The sequence below is a fragment of the Nelumbo nucifera genome, chromosome 1 (genome assembly GCF_055504915.1).
Source record: "Nelumbo nucifera cultivar China Antique chromosome 1, China Antique-T2T, whole genome shotgun sequence".
NCBI classification, from domain to species: Eukaryota; Viridiplantae; Streptophyta; class Magnoliopsida; order Proteales; family Nelumbonaceae; genus Nelumbo; species Nelumbo nucifera.
The window spans coordinates 193386178-193412898 of NC_142649.1; the positions used below are offsets into that span (position 1 = coordinate 193386178).

Consider the following 26721-nt stretch of genomic DNA (forward strand, 5'->3'; position numbering starts at 1 on the left):
AGTAGGAGGAATATTATGAAATCTCTAGAGGGGGAGCACATTGTTTTGATGGATAATGGTGGAAACAGTGGGGTGGTGAAGAAGAAGGTTCATGTTAATAAGATATCGGAAGGTGATGAGGACAGACTATGGTGTACTCATTGCCGTCAACATAGACACAAAAAAGAGACTTGTTGGGATTTAGTTGGAAGACAAAAGATGAACCAAAAGAAGCTTCCACCTAAGAAGTCTAACCATTGTTACCAATGAAGGGATGAGAGATCCATCATATGGATGGCCAAACCTTGCAGGAAGGTTGGGCGAAATTTCAAAAATCTCTCTCTCATCTGGGAATTGCATTCCCTATTTTAGAAAACTGCATAAGGTTTCTCTTCTCATTCTTGATACTCTCTCCTTCGGGCAAGAGAATTTTTCTCTTGCCCATTCTTGATACTCTCTCCTTCAGGCAAGAGAATTTTTCTCTTGCCCATTCCTGATACTCTTTCCTTTGGGCCTCAGAAGCCCTGTCACCCGGACAATCCGGAGCAGGGTTCTTAGCAATTTTGTCCAATTTCTCGGACGCCAGAACTAGCATAAGGTTTCAGAACCAATCAGCATAATTAGGGCCCTTGAGTTTGTTATCATCCAACAACTTGGTGAAGTTTCCGTTTGCCATTTCTGGTAAAGGCAAAGCAAATTTATAAGTCCACAACCTAATTGATTCATGTCATCAAGGGCTTTTAATCTATGTTCCATTTCCATTTTGGGCATCACTGAGATTCCCTCCAATCTCAGTGACGGAGACAGTTGTGTCTCTGGAAATGTGGGAAACCACATGGGGTGCATGGAGCCAACTGTTTCAGCTGCTAAACCCCACCACCTTTTGTGAAGGGTCTTATCCACTCATCTTATGAGCTTTCCCTTTGGCCTCTGTCAGACAAGGTTCATAGCCATTTTAGGTTAAACCTTTCTGTCCAATAAGAGCTCACCCATCATGTTCGCGAACGCCAAGGTACCGTGAGAGAGTTTCCATTTTAGGATAGGCCCCTCCCACATCGATCTATGACGCCCCTATCATCTTATGAAGCAATCCAACCAACTGCATTAGCAGATGAATAGCCCAATTTTATGGTGCATCTCCACCCACCAATACAGCCAACCTTCATGCTAATGATGGAAGGCCTTTAGAGAATTCATCAAATGAAATTCCCTATGACATGCACTTATATTTACAAGAGGGAACGAATAATTACGCCCTAGTATTATTTAGGTCAAACCAAAGTGCCTCCCACTGACTTTCATAAAGCCAAATTTAGATGGGCCCTAAACGGCTAGGGTTCCGCACGGTCCCTCTTGGGGAGGAAGCTGATGTGGGGCGCATCGTGCAGGGAGATCATCCAATGATCTTATGGACACCATAGCAATGATGTGCATTCAGCCATGGTGTGCGAAAGAGCCACTATCAAATTAGCATGGGCCAAGTGTTTATGGCCCATGTACGTAGCACATCACACATCCATGCATCACGTGCATGAAATCCATAATTGATCCAATCAATTAAATAACTGTAAAACCCACAATTAAAGCCCATTTAAATCCATTGTATTACCAATTAATATTATCCAGGTATATGGGCCGAACTGCAAAGTGCAGTTCGGCCCATATAGCATTTATGCTGAATTGGGCTAAGGCAGTTTTAACAAATTAAAATTGGGTTTTACAGATGTCGGCCAAATTGCGTCTTGCAATTAACCATCAATCCCTCGGCCCATGAAGGAAATTTTAAGGCTGAGAACAACCAACATCGAACCACAGATTCGGTCCAATCTGGTTCGAATGGGTCTAGGGTTTTGATGTTCAATTCAAGATCCAATTCAAAAAAAAAAAGATGATCTGAAAATTAAATACAGCTGATAAATGACAATCAAAATCAGCAAACAAACACATCAGTGGGTTGTTCGTGTGGATCCAAACCTGCAAGAAAAAAATTAGTCGCTGCTTGCAGTTTCAATTTCTGCAAATTGCAGATCGCAGATTTATTATCTGCGCAAATTCTCTCCTTCACGCGAACCAGCTTCGTCTTCAATGAAATAAAATAGAAAACCTAATTTTTCTATTAATATTACATTAGAATCAAATTCCTATACATTCCGTCTAAAATTAAAAAAAAATTAATTACAGACCAAGAATGAATAGAAAACACAGATGCGCAGATTTCTTGCGTCGCAGAAAGCTTTTGATCTCCTCCATACGAACAGGCCATAATTCAAGAAACATAAATAGAACAATTCTAAATATATAACAGGATATTAAAGATATAATTTTCAGATCAATCGCCCAAAACTGGGAACTGATTTCCCAGAAAAAACGCTAACTGCGCAAATCGGGTAGAACGCCTTTTGCGCAAATGAGCAGATCCAGATCTGATCTAATTCGGTTCAAGACTTGAACCTGGCTCTAATACCACTGAAGGGATGAGTGATCCATCATATAGATGGCCGAACCCTGCAGGAAGGTTGGGCGAAGTTTCAAAAATTTCTCTCTCTCCCATCTGGGAATCGCATTCTCTATTTTGGAAAACTGTATTTTCAAGGATCAATCTTGAACCCAAAACCAGACCAGATCTGAAAGCAATAGGAAGTGAGGGATATACCTGATACGAAGTAGCAGTAACTCCTAATGAAGGTCTTCACGCCTAAGGAGAAGACCAAAACCCGTTTCCACTAACGGTCTGTGCGTGGTGAAGCAGGATCAGCAGGACGACTCTTCAACAAGAACTGGGATTCTTCAGCAAGAATCGAACATGGTTGGTGAACACGACTTCAGATTGCTTCTTCTACCAAGAAGCAATATCAAGAACACTTCTTGATCAGTTCCACAAGTGGAGATTGAACTGAGTAGGGGCGGCAAGAACAGGGGAGAACTCTGCAGATTGCTGTGTGTAAAACTGAGGAATTTGCCCCCTATTTATAGTCTTCTTTGGATCAGCCTCCTAATCTAATTAGGAGAGAGTTTCTTGATCCAAATCTGATATTTGGATCTGGACTCTTAAATGGATAAGACTTGTCTTATCCTTTTAGCTAATCCTAATCAGATTATAAATCAGATCTTGCCTCCTTTTAATTAACTAACTTAAGCCCAGTTCAAATTGGGCTTTAGGTCCATTAAGTTTACGTGCTCACTTACTCCTTAACCTGCTGCCTAGTTGGCTCTCTTTGTATGGCGTGGGACCCTTACATCGATCTACACATCAGCCACATGGGTTCAGCCCAGCCTTTGTTACAAGGCCTGGCCGAATTCACTATAGGAGACAGTGAACCCCTGAGTCCATCACCGTGGGCTCTTAATGGGCCCAACATTTACACTAAATGATTCTTGGATCCAACCACTTTATAAAAACCCAAGAACTGTGGGCAGATGCAAGATTAGCTCATCAGGTATTACCCTCAATGGTCTTACACTTAACCTCTCAACCCATAATGATCAAACACTACCCGACAAGAGAGGACCTCTCTTGGATCCCGGGAATTAAAACCTTTTGCAAACATTTTGAAACCATAATATATATATACATATATATGTATATATATATATATGTATATCTCTATATAAATATATTTTGCAAAAAACAAATTTCAACGTTTGAAATCAACTGCCGACAGTTTTGGTTTCCATAAGAGAGAGTGCATTCCTTGATCATTCACTTTGTCCGACAAAGGGGCTGATTCTGTCACTATGATCACCCACTCAGATGAATTCTCGGACTGTCCCAACATACCCAGGTTTTGACCCCCTCTAAGGATCTCACTGATTGGCATATCAAAGACAGCCCAATTCGACACCTAGTGCAGTACCATAATCGTGTCTAGAGGTCAGGTGTAACATTCTAGTTTTGTCCATCTATTTCCAAGGTCCAGGGCAATACTGGAATTTGGTCCGGTTAGGGTTTCAAGAAAACCCACACTGCATGTACCTCAGGTCTCACCCTGGAAGCTGAGACAAGCCACCCCAACCAACTTGGCAGCACATCAGTGTCAGCCTTGGCAGGATAAATCTCCCCAAATATATCCAACGGCTGTGAAGATTCTAAACTAACACGAGTCTCATAAGTGTCCAGTTTAAGGGTATTACACAGAAACATACCACAATGACATGAATCAATTATTTACTTTATTCATTTACAATAAATGTCAAAAGATACATCAATCTGATTGGAGCTAAGGGCATAACTGTCTTAATAACCATCTGTAGCCAAATAAGCATTGCCTTTTTTCTAGTTTTAATTTTTTCTGGTTTCAAGTAAGGATTAAGTTTCCAACATCTTTTCCTTAGAATATCTTGACTTCTTGAAATATTCACAAATGACATCTTTAGTCTTCTTAGTAATGCTAACACTCGGCCTAGACTTAGATGGCATAATAGCGGAGTATTCAACCACAGGGGGCTGCACCATGGCTGCCCTTCTACTTTCTTTCCCTTGCACAAGAGAGTAAGCAGTAGCCAAAGAGAAAATACTCTCATTAGGAATATGCTACTGGTGAAATCAAACTCTGGATTTTGGCTAGATAAAAAGTGAAAAGACCATCTCCTCAATGTGATTCCTATACTGCTCGCTGTTAGTAGGATCCTTCCATTTTAGATCCTTCAAGTGGTTCATTTCTTCCTAAAGAGATTGTAGATATGAGAAATACATGACCATTGTTCTCTCCCCCTTGACGTATACTACAAGCTTCCCTTCAAAGCTGATGTACTCTAGCGGTATTGTTTACTTTTAAGTGGCAACAACTTTGTCCCAAATATCTTTGGCAGTTGAAAGGAACATATAGTTACTACTTACTAGTGAGTTATCCTACTCCCACTTCGCAAGCTTAGGGTTGTCAATTTTCAGCTTCACCTCCTTGCTTGTAATGAATCCCAACTTACCTCTCCCTATGATGATAAGCTTAGTCTATTTGGACCATGATGAGAGCCTGCTCACCACAGGAGTCTTCTTCGAGGGAGACTCTGCCTCCTGAAATCAGAAAATAGAGAGAGAGAGAGAGAGAGAGAGAGAGAGAGAGGGAGAGAGAAAAAGATTCTGAAATGGCTTGATGCCTTTCTCATTGTTTCATGGACTATTTATAGATGTTGGTTACCCCCTTTTCAGCCATAATGGGCCATCTTGCGAGGTCCCCGGGTATACACTAGTTTAATGGGCCTAAATGGGCCATTCACAGTTCTGTTATTATCAACAGTTCAACTCCTCCCCCCTTCATAACAACCTTGTCCTCAAGGTTAATGCTGGGGTAGCGTTGTTGCAGCTGACAGTAGTATTCCCATGTGGCGTCTTCCGGTGGAAGGTGTTTCATACCACCAATGCTTGCTGAACTGACTTATTTTTTTTTTGATAAATATTGCTGAACTGACTTATTGCCATCTCGGATCCACCTGAAGTCAGCAATGTGATCCATCTCCGGCTGTAGAACCCCCTCCTCAGAAAATTCTGGTAAGCAAGCTGAAACCGAAGGGACTGGCCCTAAATGTTTCTTCAATAGGGATACATGAAATGTGGGGTGTATCATGGAAGAGCTAGGGAGGTCTAACTTATAAGCCACCTTCCCCACCCTGGTTACAATACGGAATGGACCATAAAATCTGGGAGCCAACTTTTGAGAGGACCGTTTAGCCAAGCTACTCTGCCTGTATGGCCTCAGCTTCAAATAAACCCAGTCTCCTACCTTGAACTGAACATCTCAATGTTTCTTATCATATTGGACCTTCATTTGTTGTTGCGCCTTTAGCAAGTTGGCCTTTAAGTCCTTAAGGACTGCATCTCTGTCTGCTAGATGTGCATCTACTTCAGCCACAGCTGTGGATCCCTTCTCATAGGGTAGTAGGGAGGGTGGTTCCCTTCCATATAGAGCATGAAAAGGTGACATGCCAATTGAAACATGAAAAGAAGTGTTATACCAGTATTCCGCCCATGGAAGCCACTTGGCCCACTTTCCGGGGTAATCACTAGTAAAGCACCGAAGGTAGGTATCAAGGGAACGATTCACCACCTCCGTCTGTCCATCGGATTGTGGATGATAGCTGGTGGAATGATGGAGTTTCGTTCCTTGCACCCGGAAGTATTCACCCCAGAAACGTCTCATGAAAGCTGAGTCCCGACCAGAGATAATTGCCTTGGGCGTGCCATGTAAACGGGAGACCTCCTGGACAAAAATTTTGGCCACTTGTGCTACAGTGTATGGATGTGATAGTGGTGCAAAATGCGCATACTTAGACAGCTGATCCACAAAAACAACAATGACTGTCTTTCCACTGGAAGGAGGTAGACCAGTAATGAAATCCATAGTTACCTCATCCCATACTTGTTCCGGGAGCAGTGTAGGCTGTAACAGCCCAGCCGGGGACTGGTTGTCATATTTATGCCGCTGACATATTGCACACATGGCAACATACTCCTGAATCTGTCTCTTCATTCCCACCCAATAAAAATGAGAGGATACCCTACGATAGGTTCATAGGATGCCAGAATGTCCACCCACTGAAGAAGCGTGAAAAAGCTCTAAGAGGGCCAGAGTGTGGGTTGAGTTACCTGGCAACACCATTCTGCCCTTGTGCATCAGAGTTTCATTACAAAGGGAGAAACCAGGTGGGACTTGTTCCCCATTCAGAATCTGGTTTCTGATCTTAGTGAGGCTAGCATCATTAGAGGTTTCCTCCCTCAGCTGACTCATAAATGGATAAGTGAGCTTAGAAGCTACATCTGACAGCACTCATGTTGCCTTGACAAAGCATCCGCAACCAGATTGGATGGTCCTGTTTTGTACTCTATTATGAAGTCAAAGCCTAACAGCTTATATAGCCACTTCTGTTGTACCTCATTCAGAACCGGTTGTTCTATTAGATATCTTAAGCTTCTTTGATCGGAGCGAATGGTAAAAGCTCGACCCAACAAGTACCCCCTCCATTTTTGCACAGCCAACACAACCACCATTAACTCCTTTTCATACGTGGATTTACCCTGGGCCAGTGGTGAGAGAACCTTGCTGAAATTGGCAATGGGCTTTTCGTCTTGTAACAATACTGCCCCTATGCCCTTTCCCGATGCATCCCATTCTACTACAAACGGTTTTGAAAAATCTGGCAGACTCTGATACCAGAATTGATGAGAGCCTGCCCACCACAGGAGTCTTTTTTGAGGGAGACTCTGCCTCCTGAAATCAGAAAATAGAGAAAGAGAGAGAGAGAGAGCAAATGATTCTGAAATGGCTCAATGCCTTTCTCATTGTTTCATGGACTATTTATAGATGTCGGTTACCCCCTTTTCAGCCACAATGGGCCACCTTGCGAGGTCCCCGGGTATACACTAGTTTAATGGGCCTAAATGGGCCATTCACAGTTCTGTTATTATCAACAGTTCCATCAGACGACTCTAAAAAGTTGGTCCCATCAAGTTTTTAGTGGTTATCATACTACTAGAAACATCAACATAGGGGTGGTGAAAATGGATCGGATCATGATCCAATCCGATCCAAAGTTTGATCCTATTTTGTTGGATTTGGATATCCCCATTTCGTATCTTCGTATTGGATTCGGATCACCCCCTATTCAATCCGATATATACATATATATATGTTATTTATTTATTTATATATATATATATAACACATATATATGTTATTTATTTATTTATAAATATATTATTTATTTTGCATCCTTGTAAAATTTGTTATATTATTTATCTTTCTATAAAAAACACGTATATATATGATGAAAATAGTTGAAAAGATACTTGTACTTTTTGTTTTTCTGTATTTAAATTGTTATATTTTATTTTTCTTTTAATAATTTATTATTTAAAAAAATTAAATCAGACCGGATCAGATCCAAATATCCAGCTTTCTCATCGGATTCGAATTCAAATCCATGTTTGTAAGATTCAATTAGATCTTTGGATCGGATTGGATCTGCTCTTAATAGTATTGGATTGGATTTGGATATACCCTGATTCGAATTTGGTCCAATCTGTTTGCTCCCTACATCAACATTTCCTGGCAACACACCGGAACCCATCTGTTCTTAATAGTATCCGATTAGATCTTCAGGTTGGATTGGATCTGCTCTTAATAGTATCAGATTGGATTCGGTTATACCCTGATTCGAATCCGGTCCAATCCGTTTGCATCCCTACATCAAAATTTCCTGGAAACACATTGGAACCCATCCATACGTCCTTTGGTGATTCCATACCTTACGAACAACTTTCTTGACAACCAAGGATAACCCCAACACCCAACTGGAACACAAACAACCCCAAAAAAGTGGGTCAAACTTGGTTGAAGGCCAAAAAGATAGTTGGAGACAATATTGGGAGAAGAAAATTTTCCAAAAATTTTTTAGGGTTAAAAAAATACGGGATCACTTCCCGTCATTCCCATGATATAAAACAATCTCAAAGAACCAGGTTTCACAGGATAAGAACCTATCAAAGAAGAGAAACAAGCGTTGAAACCTGATTTGGTATTTCTATGGTTTTTCACTTGAAAATTCCACAATAAATCATTGGGGTATCAAACAGTAACGACACATATACCAAAATTCATCTAAAATCTGGGTGAATCAAACTATGTAATTTTCAAGCATTGCCACCATCATTTTGTATAGATTGCTGATGTCATCCAATAGTGGTCTGACATCAGTAGTTCATCCTCTGAGCAAAGATCAGCAGAAGAAGGTTCTCCCAAGAGCTTCTAGTTGCTCTAAAGAAGAGAAGAATTGAAGAAGAAAGAGGAGAGAAAGTAATGAATGAAGGGGAGAGTGTTACTATTCACTCTCTCAAACATGAAATTTATATTATGAGAGTGTTACTGTTTACTCTCTCAAATATGTTGCGGTCACATATTTTTCTACGTTGGAAAGGTTGTAGGAAGAGCTCAATCATCATCTTTTGATTGATTGGGCCAGCACTAATGACAAAGGGAAACATGATAAACAAATTGAGGAAGGACTTTTTAATTTCTAATTAGGTTAGACCCTATGTATAATGGACTACGGTCTCAGATATTGGGAATAGATGATGTGTTAGATCCCCATTTATGATGGCTTACTGTCTCAGACATTGGGAACAAATGGTCTCCTAGATCTATAGCATGTTTTCTACCTTGTCCAGAATGAAGAGATGTGGAGAAAAGAAATGCAGGTGGACCACCAGTGTTATACAGTTGAAATGTATAAAACTGTATAAGAAGGACTTGAAATGCTTTAACTTTGGGGGCGAAAGACATATGTAGTAGACAAGTTGGGCTCTGTACCCTCATTTGCAACTAGTTGCCCTTAGGAAGGAAAGGAAGCCTTTGAGAGGGTAGACTTTAGGTGGTAATGTTGTTATATCAAACAGTGTAGATGGCTAGAAGAAGAAACCACTAGTTCGTCCACCTCAGGGACCTTACTGGACTTTACATGTTTGAGGTAGAGATTCTTAGCTTAGCTATGGCATGATTAAGGAGTACCCCCTTGCTTCCTCATCCTTTGCTAAAGTAGGAAATGCCTCTACACATAGTGTTACTAATCATTTGCATTCCAACTACTAGATTATTGATTTGGGGGCCACTAACCATATAACTCATTTGTCTTCTTTGTTTTCTTCTTATCAGCTCGTGTCCAGTCAAGACAAGGTGAGAGTAGCTGATGGTTCCCTCTCCACCATTTCTAGTAAGGGGAGGTTCACCTCAGCAAGGATCTCTCCCTTAAATCTGTGCTTCATGTTCCTACATTATCTTTTATCTTTTTCCAAGCTTACTAAGAACTTGAATTGTAGTATAACCTTTTTTCCCACTCATTATGTCTTTCAGGATAGATTGAGAAGGAGAACAATCAGGAGTGGTCATGAAACTGGGGGCCTTTATTACTTTGACGAAGATATCGGTTTAACTCTGCAGCCATCGCTTTCTAATAGTTGTGAGGATAAAGAGTCAATAACTAGGGTGCATCTATGGCATGCTAGACTAGGCCATATGTCTTATTCTTTGTTAAAAGTGTTGTTTACAGAGAGTTTAGTTTGCAAAGTTTGTCAAATGTTCAATCAATGTAGAACCACTTATCTCATTTCAAATAATGAAATGTGTGCTCCTTGTGATTTAGACCCTTCTTGTGTTTGTGACCATTCACCCCTTGTTTCTATGGATGGCTATCAGTATTTTATTAGTTTTATTGATCATTGTTCCAATTACACATGGATATACTTGCTAAAAAGTCTTACAGAAGTATCAAGAACAACAATGACATTCTATAAAATGATTGAAACTTAATTTTGCATGAAAATACAACAATTTCTCTTGGATAATGCAGTAGAATACTTAGAGTTCATTGAATACTTTAAACCATATAATGCTTTCCTCAGTTTACACACCTTTCTATCAAAGTCATAGCCTGGTGGAGGTTCCATAAATACCTCTTCATGAAGGTCACCATTTAGGAAGGCATTCTTCACATCCAGTTGATGAAGTTCCCATGAAAAATTTGCTGCCAATGACAATAGAACCCGAATTGTGTTGAGCTTTGTTACTGGGGCAAAGGTTTCTTTGTAGTCAATCCCTTCTTTTTGAGTAAACCCCCTTTGCCACAAGCCTGGCCTTGTACCTCTCAATGGACCCGTCCTCCCTATGCTTTACAGTAAACACCCACTTGTACCCGACAGTGCTCTTCTCCTCTAGCAGATCCACTAATTCCCAAGTTCTTGCTTTCATTAGGGCTTTCATCTCTTCATTCAGAGCTTCTTTCCACCTTGGATCAGACACGGCCTCTGAGTACCTAGAAGGAACATGTACAGAGGAAAGAGTAGACACAAATGAGTGATAGGCTGGTGATAAATGTGAGTAAGAAACAAAATCAGTAATGGGATGCCGAGTGGTGGAAGAACGGATAGGCTTACGGAGAGCAATAGGAAGATCCAAATCAGAAGTATGTGTGTTGGAATTACCTTGGATTGCAGAGACAGATTGATTCGAGTCCAACTGGTCGTTGTCATGAGTTTGAGGGCCCTTTTTCCTTCTGTTGTAGGTGATTCATATCTCTTTTTGTTCCCTATTGGAGCCTTCAGGGATATCTGCAGTATTAGGAGAGGTAACTGGCACAGTGGGAGCCTCACTAGGTTGACCCGGGATGCCACAAATAGGAGTAGAAGAAGAGGATGGAAGGCCCGAGGCAGATAGGGGAACAAAAAAGGAGGGAGAATGAGAATCCACTTCCATTCCACTACTCTCCCCCTGAAGAGGATTCTGAGAAGACTGAAAATAGGGTTGAGACTCAAAAAAGACCACATCTCTGGTGACATACTTTCTCTTGGAGACAGGATCATAACACTTGTAACCTTTTTGTGTAGGAGAATACCCCAAAAATATTCCTTTCGTAGCCCTAGGATCCAACTTGGTCTTCTTTGGATCCTTCACATGTATAAAACATATACAGCCAAAGACCCGTGGAGGAAGAGGAAAGTCTGGAAGAGTAGGACACAAAACAGAGAAAGGGGTTTTCATACCCAACACCTTAGATGGCATCCGATTTATCAGATATGATGCAGTAAGTACAGCTTGAGACCAGTATTGCTTGGGAACTTTGTGCTGGAATAGTAAGGCTCGAGCTGTCTCCAATAGATGTCTATTCTTGCGCTCAGCAACCCTATTCTACTGAGGGGTATTAGCACAGGATGAGTGATGTGACATGCCAGCATCTTCCATGAATAAGTTCAAGGATTTTTCAAAATATTCCACAGAATTATCTGATCGGAATTGCTTAATCCTCTTATCAAATTGTGTTTCAATCATTTTGCAAAATGCCATAGTTATTCGTGGCACTTCATCTCTTCCTTTTAACAGGTAGATCCATGTGCATCGAGAGTAGTGGTCAATAAAACTGATAAAGTAACGAAAGCCATCAATAGAAACAATAGGTGAAGGGTCCCAAACGTCAGAATGAACCAAATCAAAAGGAGCTCGAATTTCATTACTGGAAATTGGATAAACAGTTCTACATTGTTTTGACATTTGACATACTTCACAGAATAAACTCTGACTTGAAATGCCCTTAAACAATTCGGGAAACAACATTTCTAATGAAGAGAAAGGTAAATGACCTAGCCTAGCATGCCACAGATGCAATCTAGCTATTGACTCCACACTCTCCGGACTACTAGCAGCAGATGCTTGTAAGGCTGAACCGATGTCTGCATAAAAATAGTAGAGGCCTCCATACTCATGACCGCTCCCAATCGTTCTCCTCGTCAATCTGTCATGAAAGACACAATGAGTAGGAAAAAAGGTTATACTACAGTTCAAATTTTTGGTAAGTTTTGAAACAGACAAAAGATTTGAGGTGAGACTAGGAACATGTAGAACTGATTTAAGAGAGAGGTCCTTGCTTAGGTCAATCACCCATTTTCCAAAGATGGTGGAGAAAGACCCGTCAGCAACTCTCATCTTATCCTGACCAGACAACAATTGATATGAAGAGAATAAGGAGGACATATGTGTCATGTGGTCAGTTGCACCGGAATCAATAACCCAAGAAGTAGAGTCAATAGAACTAGTTGCACTAAAGGCAGAGACTATACCTGATCTGGCAAGAGAGGTGGAAGCAAAAGAATTACTCCTTAGACGGGCTAAAGCCCGGCTAAGGACCTCTACCTCACTAGCAGTGAAGCCCAAGCACCGGCTCCAGAGGAATCAACAACCTGTCCCATGGGAGAAGAATTCACTGTTGGTATACTCTGTGAGTTGTCACCATTGTTACTAGTGACAAGGTTCCAACTTGCCGCATGACCCTTCTGTTGCTTCTTGTCCTTCTCAATGCAGCTGGCTTCAGGTGAGGATACAGGACCCAACACTTTTCTTTTACATGTCTCTCACCCCCACAATGAGTGCACTTAAGATGCTTCTTGTCTGGATGTCTGTTTCCCTTAGCGGAAATCAGGACTGAATGTTCACCAAATTGTTCAGCTGGTTGAATCTGAGAGTCAACTTGCATCTCCTTTCTCTTGACTTCTTCATTCCTTACCAGATATTAAACATGATGTAACTTGGGCAGTTCATCTCTTTCTAGAATTTGTGACCTTATGCCCTCATACACTGGGTCCAGGTCAGCCAAGAACTTAAAGGCTCTGCTCTCTTCAATCTGCTTATCATGTCTCTCCTTATCCCTGGCATTTTCCCAGTCCAAAATCAAGTGATGGTCAAGTTCTTCCCAAAGTCCTTCCAGAATTGCAAAATATGTTGCAACTGTCATATCCCCTTGCCTTAAGGCAGCAATGTCTTGATTCAATCTGTAGATTCTAGCATTATTTTTCTTCTATTCATAGGTTTTAGACATTTTTTCCCAAATCTTGGCTGTTGCGGGAAAGTGTTGAACAGTCCTAGCAACTCGTGGAGTCATAGAGGCAAGCAGCCAGGACATAACTGTGGCATTCTCCTTGCGCCACACTGCATACTCCGCACTGCCAACTTCAGGTTCCTTCTTACTCCCATCTAAGTAGCCTGTGAGATCACGGGAAGTAATAAAAAGCATTGCAGAAACGGACCACTCCTTGAAGTTGTATTCATCCAGCAGCACACTTGTAATCTACAAGCTGTGCAGATTCGGGTTTTCCAGATTTGAAGACCTCCCACCAGGTATGATATCCCTAGAAGAGACCTCTCCGGATATTGAAGGCATCTTGGCTGTAGACTCTGTGTAGATAACACTGTTTCAGACTAGCCGAAGTGTTCACAGTGCTGAAAAAATGACTAGTTGCAGTATTGAAGAAGGTTCTGACAGCTCGCAACACTGGTTCAGACTTGCCGAGACTGTCACAGTTCTGAAGTAGTTCAGTTACAGCAGCAAATAAGGTGTTCTGTGAGCTGGTAACCGACCTGAAGCTGAGAGCTCTCCACCACTGCACTATGCAGACTTCTCTTGGGCTTCGATTACTGCAACTGTAGAGAGTGTTCCCCCCTATGGCCAATACTAGGACTGCTGAAATCAGTCCTCAATGTAGGTCTGTCCTATACAGACCTCTCTTAGCAGCCGAATGGCTACTCACTACTAGAAACAGTCTAGTAGGACATCAACTTCTGGGTCTTACTTCCCTTGCGCCCTACAACCAAGGGAAACCCTAGGTTCGAACCTTGTATTGTTCTCCTGCAACCCTAGGGTTTCACCGCAGCAACCAAGATAAAAAAAAAAGAAAGAAAGATAGCAAGAGAGAGGAGATGGCGTTGGCTGTAACCAGGAAAATGCTTAATGCTCTGATACCATGTAAGCTGAAATGTTGTAGCCGAAGTAGTAGAAGAGAGGAGACCAAGAGGTGCTGAGAATGTTGAACTGCATAACCCAGTCGACAGCACTATCATTTATGTTAGATTACAGTACAATGTTATAGGAAATGTCTGGAATGCCCCTGGTTAGTGATGGGACACCCAGACTACTTAAAACACCAAATAAACTTAGGCCCATTAACACAGGCCCAGTACATAACAACTTAAACACAAATACAGGCTAATAAGAACACTTATCAGCCGAGCCATCAATACATAAAACCCTTCAACCTAACATTCCTCACCTTTTCCTTTTGTCCCTTTCCTAGTCCTCCACCTTCTTCAGTTGATCCCTCCTGTTTTGGCACTTAGGTGAACCTAGTGAGACTTCAGTTGAATCAACCACTGGTGCAAGTAATGGTGGTACTAATGCAAGTCTTGAAATTCTTTGGAGCTGATTACCTACAAGAAAAGAAAAAGGCATTCGCCAGCTTATGACAACAACCTCCGATTGGTTTAATCCTGTTGATAAAGGTAACTCTTTTCCCATTGTTTCTCCTATTTTTACTTGGATCTTTCAATTGCTCTTCAAAAAACTGTTGTTCATGTACCACTCACCATCCTATTGCTAAATATGTGTCTTATTAATCTAGCTTGCTTCCTTGCTACCACTCTTTTGTCATTATTCTTTCTTTTGTCCATATTGCTTCCAGGCACTTTGAAGCTGTAACAAAACCTAGATGTCGGGAGGCAATGAATAAGGAGATGAGGGCTTTGTTGAAAGCCAAAATGTGATTAGTGGATCTACTAGAGGGGAACAAGTGGGTGTTTACTATGAAGCATAAGGCAAATGGCATAGTGGAAAAGTACAAGGCATGACTTGTAGCAAAAGGGTTTAGTTAGAGGGAAGTGGTATATTACAAGGAGATATTTGCCCCAATTGCCAGGCTCAATACCATTTGTGTTCTACTATCCTTAGCAGCTAATTATTTGTAGGAAATACACCAGTTGGATGTAAAGAATGCTTTTCTAAATGGGGACTTGCATGAAGAAGTGTTTATGAAGCCTCCTCTTGACTATGACTTGCATGGAAAGGTGTACTTGTTAAAGAAAGTTTTGTATAGGGGAAGCAGTCTCCTCGTGCATGGTTTGGAAGGCCATGTGGAGCCATGAAGAATGTTGCGTACACTCAGAGTGGGGTGGTGCTGACCATACTTTATTTATAAGAAGATAGGATGAAAACCTTATAGCTCTCATAGTATATGCTGGTGATGTGCTCATTACTGGGAATTAAACCAAAGAATTTTTCAGCCTTTGAATTTGAGATCAAGAATTTAGGACACCGTAGATGCTTTCTAGGATTTGAGGTTGCAAGGTCAAAAGAAGGAATATAAATTTTCCAGAGAAATTATGTCCCAGACCTATAAAGGAGATAGGTATGATGGGGAGTAGACCTGTTGAAACCCCAATGGAGCTGAACCATGGGTTGTAGGAGTTGGATGGTGGAGACTACCTAGACAAGAAAAGGCATCAAAGGCTAGGGGGAAGATTGATATACTCATCTCTTACTAAACCAAATACAACCTATGTGGTACATGTTATGAGTCAGTTCATGCATGCTCCCAAAATTCCTCATATGAAGACTGTTGAAAGGATTTTCAGATATTTGAAGTCATGTCCTGGAATGAGAATCCTGTTCAAGAGGCATAGTAGACTTGAAATTGAGGCATTGACAAATGCAGATAGGGTTGGTTTACTGGAGACAAAATGTCTACATTGGGGTATTGTACCTTTGTTGGGGAAATTATGAGTTAAACACTTCTTACTGAACTGGGGGTAAAAAGTAACTTGTCCTCTTCAAAGATGCAACTGGCTGATGTATTTACCAAAGGTTTAATTTGGTGAACTTTGTACATGAGAGTATTATCTTTGGTGAACATTGTTTCCCTACATGCCATCAAAGATGCAACTGGCTGATGTATTTACCAAAAGTTTACTTTCAACATAGTTCCATGGATCACTTGGCAAGTTTGGCATGATGGATATCTATGCTCGTCTTGAGGGGAAGAATTGTGATAAATGATCAGACGTGTGGTCCTATTCTGTTGTTTATGTTTTAAGTTAAGTGTGTTAGTGGGCCTTAAGTTATTTGGCCTTCATCAGTTTATGTTATTAGCTCTCTTAAGTCATTACTAAACAGGGGTATTTTTGTACAGTCATGTAACTTTATATGATTAACATAAATATCACTTTAGGGCCAGCTGGGAGGGTGACCTGCCCATTCATTCTCTTCTTCTCTTTTCTTCTTCTCTTCTCTTTGTCTCCATTTTATTTGCAGATTGCAAACAATATGATTTCAGAGTAATATACCATGCCATGAATAGTCTCATAGTTTGGTACTTAAAACAATCTTTAAGAGATATGATGTCAATGAAACTTGAAGGGATATAAACAGTGAAGAGCTAGAACTTGGTAGGTAGTTGCATCAATGGATATGTCCAATCTTTACTTTTTTTTTTGTCAGTGACATGCTTGAGGTTTTATTGATTGTAGAGTGAAAAACAAATCTCCATAGAGCAGGGATGAGGTGAATAATATAGACCATATGGCTGACAATGACCGTGACATATATGTAATTTATCAGATTTGATAGGTTTTCCATCCTCATTTTTTATTCCCTCCCCCCACCCCGACAATGGATCGATTCTAGTTGCACACACCCAAGCCAAAGAATCTTCCATCCTTCTAGCAAACCTAGGAATAAATTGAGTATCTTTTATATTGGCTGCACATTGCTTTGCTTCTGAGGTGTCTGAGAGTCCAAGGGCCTGAATCGGATGATATTAACCAGGAGTTGACAGCCTTCAAACCACAATCAAATTGCATAGTAGGATGAGTTTGCCAGCTTGAGTCCTTGCAATAGTGCAAATGCTTCTATCCTCAGTAAGTTCCCTTCTCCATTGATCTTGAAAAACTTGGCAAGTTTTCCTTTATCTCTTACCACACCACTAATTCCTGATAGCTTTGGGTTTCCATGGCAACAACCATCAAAGCTCAATTGATAAGCTCTTATATATATCCCATTCTAGAAACAACCCAAACTTGCACTGTTTGCTGGCTTTTTTGAGAAATGAAGGATTGAATCCCTTTTGGAACTCATTTATCTATTGCTCTTCATTTCCAAATATTCTAACTTTCTTTTCCTTTTATTCTTATGGTTTGCAGGGTATGGCTGTTCTCCCTAGAAACAAACCTCCAATATGGTTAGGTTCAGTTGGTTTCTTGTATGGGTAGAACATCAGCTGAGTAGTTGACAGATCTTTTAATCCATGAGAAATACTGGGATTTTGTTATACTTTGAGCTTCAAAACAAAGAAACTTTCTTGGAAACCACCTTCAAATTTGGACATATTTAATATTGGGCAAACTCTTGAGCCTTGAAATGAAGAAAACGTCCATGAAAGCAATCTAGATTCTATGAAGTACTGAAATTGCTCTGGGGCCCATGTGCTAGCCCAGATTAGCACTTCTGTTTCTAGCTACATAATATCTATGTTTCATGGAGATTGTAGTTGTACCAGAATTTTATAAGTTTATGGTTATTCAACAATTAATAATGTTTTAGATATGAGAATGAAAAACCATTTTGTTTCCTTGTGTACAGCTGACCATTCAGCCCATTATTATGGTAAAATACTTAATAAGAATCATTTCCTGTGGCAAAATTTTGATGTTCCAGGAATACCAAAGGCAGTATTTTTTTGCTTTCTTGAACACTATAATCATTCATTGGGACTTAGTGTTGTTGATTTGCCAACACTAGATTCCCTATATATTAATGTCAAATAAGTGGTTTAATGTTGACTTTGATTCCCATTATTTTGATAATACCCAGTAGGAATCATTTATAAATTCATGCATCTTTTGTAATGAGAAATAATTAAATAAGACCATATTATTTTCATCTCTTTTCTACTTTTGGAAATTATCTTCATTCTTTTCTTGAAACTTATAGTAAATGAATCCTTTTTATTAGCTAAATATTCTTCATTTCAATAAATCTTGTTTAACTAATCTTCTTTCAGTTATCTATGTTGATATTGATACCCTCTTTATTCCCTTTCCGTTCCATTGCTTATGATCAGGTTCTTGCTTCTATGGCTGATGCAAATGGGCAAATTTCTGCAACAGTGATGGAACGTCTTACCGCAGCTGCAGCAGCAGAACCTTATGATTCTGTTAGGTGTGCATTTATGTCATATGGGAGCTGTGCGTTAGACTTAGCTAAAGGTTGGAGGTATAGGAGCTGGATGTGGTATGGGGTTGGCCTTTCCTTGAAAACCACCATTTTTGGTGGTGGTGGCAGTGGTTGGGAATCTTGGACATCTGCTTTGGAAAAGGACGCAAATGGGAATTGGATTGAACTTCCTCTGATAAAGAAATCAGTCACCATGCTCCGAGCATTGTTGTTAGATGAGTCTGGACTCGGTGGTGGTCTTGGCATTGGAGGAGGATCTGGTACTGGAATGGGAGGAATGGCAGCACTCTATCAGCTACTAGATAGTGACCAACCATTCTTATGTATGCTTCGAATGGTACTTATTTCAATGAGGGAGGAAGACAATGGAGAAGATGGCATGTCTACAAGATCTACAATTAAGCCAGGATCAACATTACTCTGGAGGTAATTAAATGTTGATTAAATATTATATATATATATTTTAATTAATAAAAAAACATACATGTAATATTAAACTTATATATATAATTAAACATTAATTAAATATTATATTATATACTTTAATGAATAAAAAATTTTACATGTAATATTAACCATGTATATATAACTAAACATCGATGAAATATTATATATATATATATTTTAATTAATAAAAAGTTTCTATATAATATTAAACTTATATATATAATTAAATGTTAATTAAATATTATATATTTTTTAATCAATGAAATATTTACATGTAATATTAAACTTGTATATATAATTAAACATTGATTTAATATTATATATATTTAATTAATAAAAAATTTTACATGTAATATTAAACTAGTATATATAATTAAATATTATCTATTTTTTAATGAATAAAAAATTTTATATGTAATATTGAACTTGTATATATAAATAAGTGTTGATTAAATATTATATATTTTTTAAGTAGAAAAATTTACATGTAATATTGAACTGGTATATATAATTAAATGTTAATTAAGTATTATATATATGCTTTAATGAATGAAAAATTTTTACATGTAATATTAAACTCATATATATAATGAAATGTTAATTACATATTATATATATATATTAATTAATAAAAAAATTACATATAATTTTAAGCTCATATGCATGTTTGTCTACAATTAAGTGATTAACACTGCTCTGATCCTCAAGACATTTTCTTAATAATAATTGTTGTGGTCATGAAGAGGTTATGGGACTACATATATAGAAGTTACTCATGTCAAAGGTCTAGAGAATTTGGGCTCACCACACTAGGTGGGCAGGTTGCCAAGTGTCCCCAATGTGCTTGTGTTTAGTAGATACAGTTGAAGTTATTTATGCACTATTGGTATGTGGTTGTAGTAGTGCACTAGTTTTAGATCTCCTTATTGCTTTCCACCCCATACTTCATCATGGAGAAATGAAACTAATTTTGAGCTTATGCTGTGCAGTGTCCTTTCACCTATTTTGAACATGCCTATTTCAGAGTCCAAGAGACAGAGGGTGTTGGTTGCATCTTGTGTTCTTTATTCTGAGGTTAGTTTCACTTATGGTTTTAAGATTCAACATATTTCCAAACATTTTCTGTATAGGAGAGTATCTTTTCTCTCCTCCGTGCATGTATGTATCTCTCATTTTCTGTTACTGACAAGAAAATATTATTGGCTCTGTGGGTCACAAGTCAATAATTGAACTCAATGTTGCTAGATTCAGACAGGATGTAAAGTTGTTTTGTTACTAGGTCATAGACTGAGTGGTCGAACCACTAGGTTGACCCAATGACTTGTGACATCATACTTAAGCATGTAATATGCATTTCATAGTATTTTTATTAGTAATTGTAATAACATATTAATTGTACAAAATCTGATAGAACATTCTTTACAGTTCTTAGTTCCCACAATAGCCAGTCCCCTTGACCACATCACACATAAAAGAGACCCAAAATAGTTGATCCTTTTATATCCTTTGTTTGGCTAGGATCTCAGGAAAACCATTTGTTGATCGATTAACTTATCTGAATTTGGCCTTTATCTCTCTTCTATACATTTTATTGTTTTACTATGAATAAAATAGTAGCTTGACATATGCAAACTTGCACATGGCTCAATTGCTTGTGTCTTAACTTTCATTGAGATGGTGCATGATCCCCTCAACGACTTTTTAGCAACAAAGGTAAGCACAACTGGCATGGGTGGTTCGTTGAAAATTCTCTGGTTTTCACAAAACCATCTGAGTCAGTAATGGTTCTACCAAGTTTTCAAAAATTAAAAAACTGGTATATGAAAAAATTGGAAACCTTATTGGTTTGCAGGTTAATTGGTTTGACTATTGACCAATAAATTACTTTTTCTTCTTTTGCATATTGGATATAGATTTTTGATATCTGTGTACAAGAATGCCTATCAATAAATACACTTTGATGTTGAAATTGTCAAATTCTTTTCTTTATCTTTCCAACATTTAGCCTTTCATTTTGTTTGTTTTTCTTGAGCTTTACATATAAGAACCATATTGATGAACTACAAAAGACATTACTTATCTATGGATATGTCCCTTCGTCCCTTCAAGAGGACAACATTATGTTCTAAAGCTGTAATCATGGCAATCTGAGGCAGGGACGCAAACGGATTGCATCGAATTCGAATCAGGGTGTATTCGAATCCGTTCCAACATTGCTGATGTCAGATTCGATCCGATCCGAAGATCTGATCAGATCTGATAGGACTCGATCTGAATTCGAATCCTATTGGTTCTTTGGATCTTCGGACCTGATTTGATTCAACTTGTTTTCTTTAAAAAATAATAAATTATTAAAAGAAAAATAAAATATACCAATTTAAATAAAGAAAAAACAAAAAATACAAGTATATTATAATTATTCTCATCACATATATACATGTTTTTATAAAAAATAAATTTATAAAAATACAATATAAATAATTTATTTATAAATAAATAAATAACATATATATGTATTATATATGTTTATAAATATATAACACATCAGATCGGATAGGGGGTGATCCGAATTCGAGCAAATAGGATCGGATCTCGGATTGGATCGGATCATGATCCGATCCATTTGCACCCCTAATATGAGGACATTAGGTATAGGTAGGCTTTTAGAAACTTTGCAAGTGAAGTCTTGGTGATGTACACTAGTCCTATAGGCATTGACAACTTCACTCGTGTTGAACTATTGTCCTTAAAGGGATGAGATTGACTACATTACAATTATTTAAGACAAAAATATAGGTCTTGTATTTAAAATATGTGAGAGCAAGGCACTGACAACCTCCACTCAGGCTGGACTATTGTCCTTCTTAAAGGGTTGAGGTTAACTACATTACAATTATTTAATACAGAAAAATGTAGGTATTTACCTATGTGAAATATGTGAAGAAAAGGAAGTGAAGAGGAGAGAAGAGAAACAAAAGAGAAAAGAGAAAACATTTGAGCCAAGAATGCCCTCTTTCATTAAGTTATATTTGTTGGTTCGGCTGTCTTAATTTGTATGTTTATCTTTGTTGGGTCTTAAGTCATTAGTTATTGGGCCTTAGTTACTGGACCTAATCTTATTTAGTGTTTATTTTGACTAGGTGTCCCATCACTAATCAGGGGCATTCTGGTCTATTTATGTAACATTATTTAATGTTCTTATATATAATAGATTAGGGTTGGCTGAGAAAGAAACTGCCGCCCATCTCATATCTTCTTCTTCTTCTTCTCTCATTCGACAGTTCTATTTCAGCAAACATGGTATCAGAGCGCTAATCTTTCGACTGGTTACAACAGCCGCCTCTTCTTCTACTCGCAGTTAACTCTCTCACTTCTTTTTTTTTGGTTGCTGCAAAGAAACCCTAGGGTTGGTCGTAGAACACAGCTGGACCTACATCTAGGGTTTCCCTTGGTTGTAGGGCCCAAGGGGAGTTAGACCCAGAGGCTGATGCCCTAATAGACGCAGTACAGCAGACTGTAGCCATTCGGCTAAGATAGATCTGTGTAGAACAGATCTAGGCAGAAGGACTAATCTCAGCAGTCCTAGAACTGTTCGTGGGTGAGGTTATAACCTGCGATAGCAGAGCTTAGCACACAGTAGAAGCCAACACAGCAAGTTGCAGGCTGCGGCAACAGTGATTAGAACACAGCAGAAAGTAGCACAACAGATTATAATCTGTGACAGTAGTAATTAGGGCACAGTGTGCAGTGTAGTACTCGGTGTTTCAGCTCTGTGTCGGGTTCTCAGGACTGAGTTTACAGTGCAGCAAGTTCCGTAAGTGTGAAACAGTTCACTATGTTACGAGTAAGAGAAGATGTCTTCCATATCCAGGGAAGTGTCTTCTAGAGATGTTAGTGCTTGTGGGAGATCTCCTAATTTGGAGAATCCAAATCTGCACAGCCTACAGATCACAAGTGTGTTGTTGGATGAGTACAACTTCAGAGAATGGTCTGTCTCAGCCATGCTTTTCATCACATCCCGGGAACTCACTGGTTACTTGGACGGGCAGAAGAAGGAACCTGAAGTGGGGAGTGCTGAATATGCAACTTGGCGCAAGGAGAATGCTACAGTTATGTCCTGGCTACTTGCCTCAATGACTCCAAGAGTAGCTAGGACTGTTCAACATTTCTCCATGGCTGCCAAGATATGGGAAAAAAGTTTCTAAAACCTATGGGCAGAAAAAGAATAATACCAGAATTTACAGACTGAATCAAGACATTGCTGCCTTGAGGCAAGGAGATATGCGTGTTGCAACATATTTTGCTACACTAGAAGGACTATGGGAAGAGTTAGATCACCACCTTATTATTGATTGGGAGAATGCCAGAGACAAGGAAAAGCATGACAAACAAGTTGAAGAGGGTAGAGCATTTAAGTTTCTAGCTGGCCTAGATCCTATATATGAGAGCATAAGGTCCCAAATTCTGGGAAGGGATGAAATGCCAGACTTACATCATGTTTACTACCTTGTGAGGAATGAAGAGGTGAGAAGAAAAGAGATGCAGGTTGATACTCAAACTAAACTAGCTGAATAGTCTGTGGAACATTCGGCCCTAATCTCTACAAATCAAAGGGGAAACAGGCACTCTGACAAGAGACATCTGAAGTGCACCCACTGTGGAGGGGAAAGGCATGTGAAAGAGACCTGTTAGGTTCTCCATCCGCATCTGAAGCCAGCTGCATTGAGGAAAGATAAGAAGCATCAGAAGGGTCAATCTGCAAGTGTGAATCTGGCTACGGGTCAAAGTGGTGATGGTTCAAAACACTCATCCACAATTACTTCCTCTTCCATGGGACAGACTACTAATTCCCCTGGAACCGGGTCCTTGGGTTTTATTGCCGATGAGGTAGAGGTACTTAGCCGGGCCCTAGCCCGTCTAAGGACCAATTCTCTTCCATCCACCTCCCTTGCCAGATCAGGTATTGTCTCTGCCTTTAGTGCATCTAGTACTATTGATCCTGCCTCTTGGATTATTGATTCTGGTGCAACTAACCACATGACACACATGTCTTCTCTATTTTCTTCCTATCATTTAATGTCTGGCCAAGATAAAATGAGGGTTGCTGATGGTTCTCTCTCTACCATCTCTGGGAAAGGAGTGGTTGACCTAAGCAAGGACCTCTCACTCAAATCTGTCTTGCATGTTCCCAATCTTTCTTCAAATCTCTTATCTGTTTCAAAGCTTACCAAAAATTTGAATTGTAGCATAACCTTTTTTCCTACTCATTGTGTCTTTCAGGACAGATTTACGAAGAGAACGATTGGGAGCGGTCATGAGTGTGGAGGTCTCTACTACCTTGATGTAGACATCAGTTTGGCCTTACAAACATCTGCTACTAGTAGTCAGTCCAATGTGGAGTCAATAGCTAGGTTACATCTGTGGCATGCTAGGCTAGGTCATTCACCGTTTTCATCATTGGAAGTGTTGTTTCCAGAATTATTCAAAGGTGTTTCAAGTCAAGAGTTAGTTTGTGAAGTCTGTCAACTATCAAAGCAATGTAGAACTGTTTATTCAACTTCGAGTAATGACATTCAAGCTCCTTTTGACTTAGTCCACTCTGATGTTTGGGGCCCCTCTCCCATTATTTCTGTTGATGGCTTTCGATACTTTATCAGTTTTATTGATCACTATTCTCGATGCACATGGATCTACTTATTAAAAGCACGAGAAGAAGTGCCGCGGGTAACCATGGCATTTTGCAAAATGATTAAAACACAATTTGGCACGAAGATCAAGCAATTCAGGTCAGATAATGCTGCAGAATACTTTGAAAGGTCCTTGAATCTGTTTATGGAGGATGCTGGAATGATTCATCAGTCATCTTATGCTAGTACCCCCCAACAGAATGGGGTTGCTGAACGCAAGAATAGGCACCTATTGGAGACTACTCGAGCCTTACTATTTCAGCACAAAGTTCCAAAAAACTATTGGTCTCAAGCAATCCTTACTGCATCATATCTGATAAATCGAATGCCATCCAAGGTATTGGGGATGAAAACTCCTTTCTCTGTTCTTTGCCCTCATCTTCCTGACTTTTCTCTTTCACCGAGAGTCTTTGGTTGTGTATGCTTTATACATGTCAAGGATCCGAAGAAGACCAAATTGGATCCTAGGGCTACAAAGGGAATCTTTTTGGGGTACTCCCCTACTCAGAAGGGATACAAGTGTTATGATCCAGTCACCAAGAAAAAATATGTCACAAAGGATGTGGTATTCTTTGAGTCTCAATCCTATTTTCATTCTTCCCAGAATCCTCTTCAGGGGGAGACTAGTGGGATGGAAGAGGATTCTTCTGTTCCCCCATTCTTTGTGCCTCTCTCTACCTCAGGCCTTCCATCTTCTCCTCCTAATCCACCTAGTTGTGGTATCCCGGGTGAATCTAGTGAGGCCTCCTTTGTACCAACTACTACTAGTGATGTTGCAAATATTACTGAAGACTCCAACAGGCTGCAAAGAGATATCAGAATCACCTACAACAGAAGGAAGAAGGGTCCTCTAACTCATGACAGCAACCAATTGGACTCGGATCAACCTGTCTTAGAAACTCAAGGTAATCCTATCAGTTCCTCTGACTTGGATCTTCCTATTGCCCTTCGTAAGTCTACTCGTTCTTGTACTATCAGACACCCCATTGCTGATTTTGTTACTCACATTTGTCTCCTCGTTATTGTTCTTTTGTGTCTACTTTCTCTTCTATGCATGTTCCTACCAGGTATTCTGAGGCAGTATCTAACCCAAAATGGAAAGAGGCTATGGACGAAGAAATGAAGGCCTTAATGAAAGCAGGGACTTGGGAATTAGTGGATCTACCAGAAGGGAAAGGCACTGTTGGATGCAAGTGGGTGTTCACTGTGAAGCATAGGGAGGACGGGTCCATTGAAAGGTACAAGGCTAGACTAGTAGCAAAAGGGTTTACTCAAAAAGAAGGGATTGACTACAAAGAAACCTTTGCTTCGGTGGCAAAACTCAACACAATCCGAGTTCTATTATCATTAGCTGCAAATTTCTCATGGGAGCTACATCAGTTGGACGTGAAGAATGCTTTCTTGAATGGCGACCTGCATGAAGAGGTGTTCATGGATCCTCCACAAGGTTATGGGTTTGGCAAGAAGGTATGTAGACTGAGAAAAGCCCTATACGGCCTTAAGCAGTCCCCTCGAGCTTGGTTTGAGAAGCTATGTGTGGTCATGAAGAAAGGGGGTTACACTCAAAGTGGGGCAGATCATATCCTATTCATAAGGAAGAGAAATGGCAAACTTACAGCACTTATTGTCTATGTGGATGATATGATAATTACAGGGGATGATCAGGAAGAGATTAAAAGACTAAAGGAGGTCTTGGCTGCTGAATTTGAGATCAAAGACCTGGGCCAACTGAGATACTTTCTTGGGATTGAAGTTGCAAGATCCAAAGAGGGCATCTATATATGTCAGTGGAAATACATCCTTGATCTTCTTCAAGAGACAGGCATGATGGGGTGTAGACCAGCAGATACTCCAATAGAACAGAATCATGGTCTACAGGAGTCAGTAGGAGAGGACTACCTTGATAAGGAAAGATACCAAAAGCTAGTGGGGAAGTTGATTTACCTGTCTCTCACTCGTCCTGACATTGCTTATGCTGTACATGTTGTCAGTCAGTTCATGCACACTCCTAAAATCCCTCACATGAAAGCTGTGGAAAGGATCCTCAGATATTTGAAGTCTTGCCCGGGGAAAGGGA

General features: G+C 39.6%; 1 protein-coding gene across 6 annotated transcripts in view; it reads left to right on the forward strand.

Moving 5' to 3' along the window:
- Positions 1-26721, forward strand: part of LOC104611888 (WD-40 repeat family protein / beige-like protein) — a 171056-nt gene that overhangs the window by 70250 nt on the left and 74085 nt on the right. For all 6 annotated transcript variants that reach the window (XM_019200170.2, XM_088895733.1, XM_088895734.1 and 3 more), the window contains 2 exons: positions 18398-18936; positions 19947-20031. In XM_019200170.2, coding sequence (XP_019055715.1) covers positions 18398-18936; positions 19947-20031 — 624 coding nt within the window. The remainder of the gene's footprint in view (positions 1-18397; positions 18937-19946; positions 20032-26721) is intronic.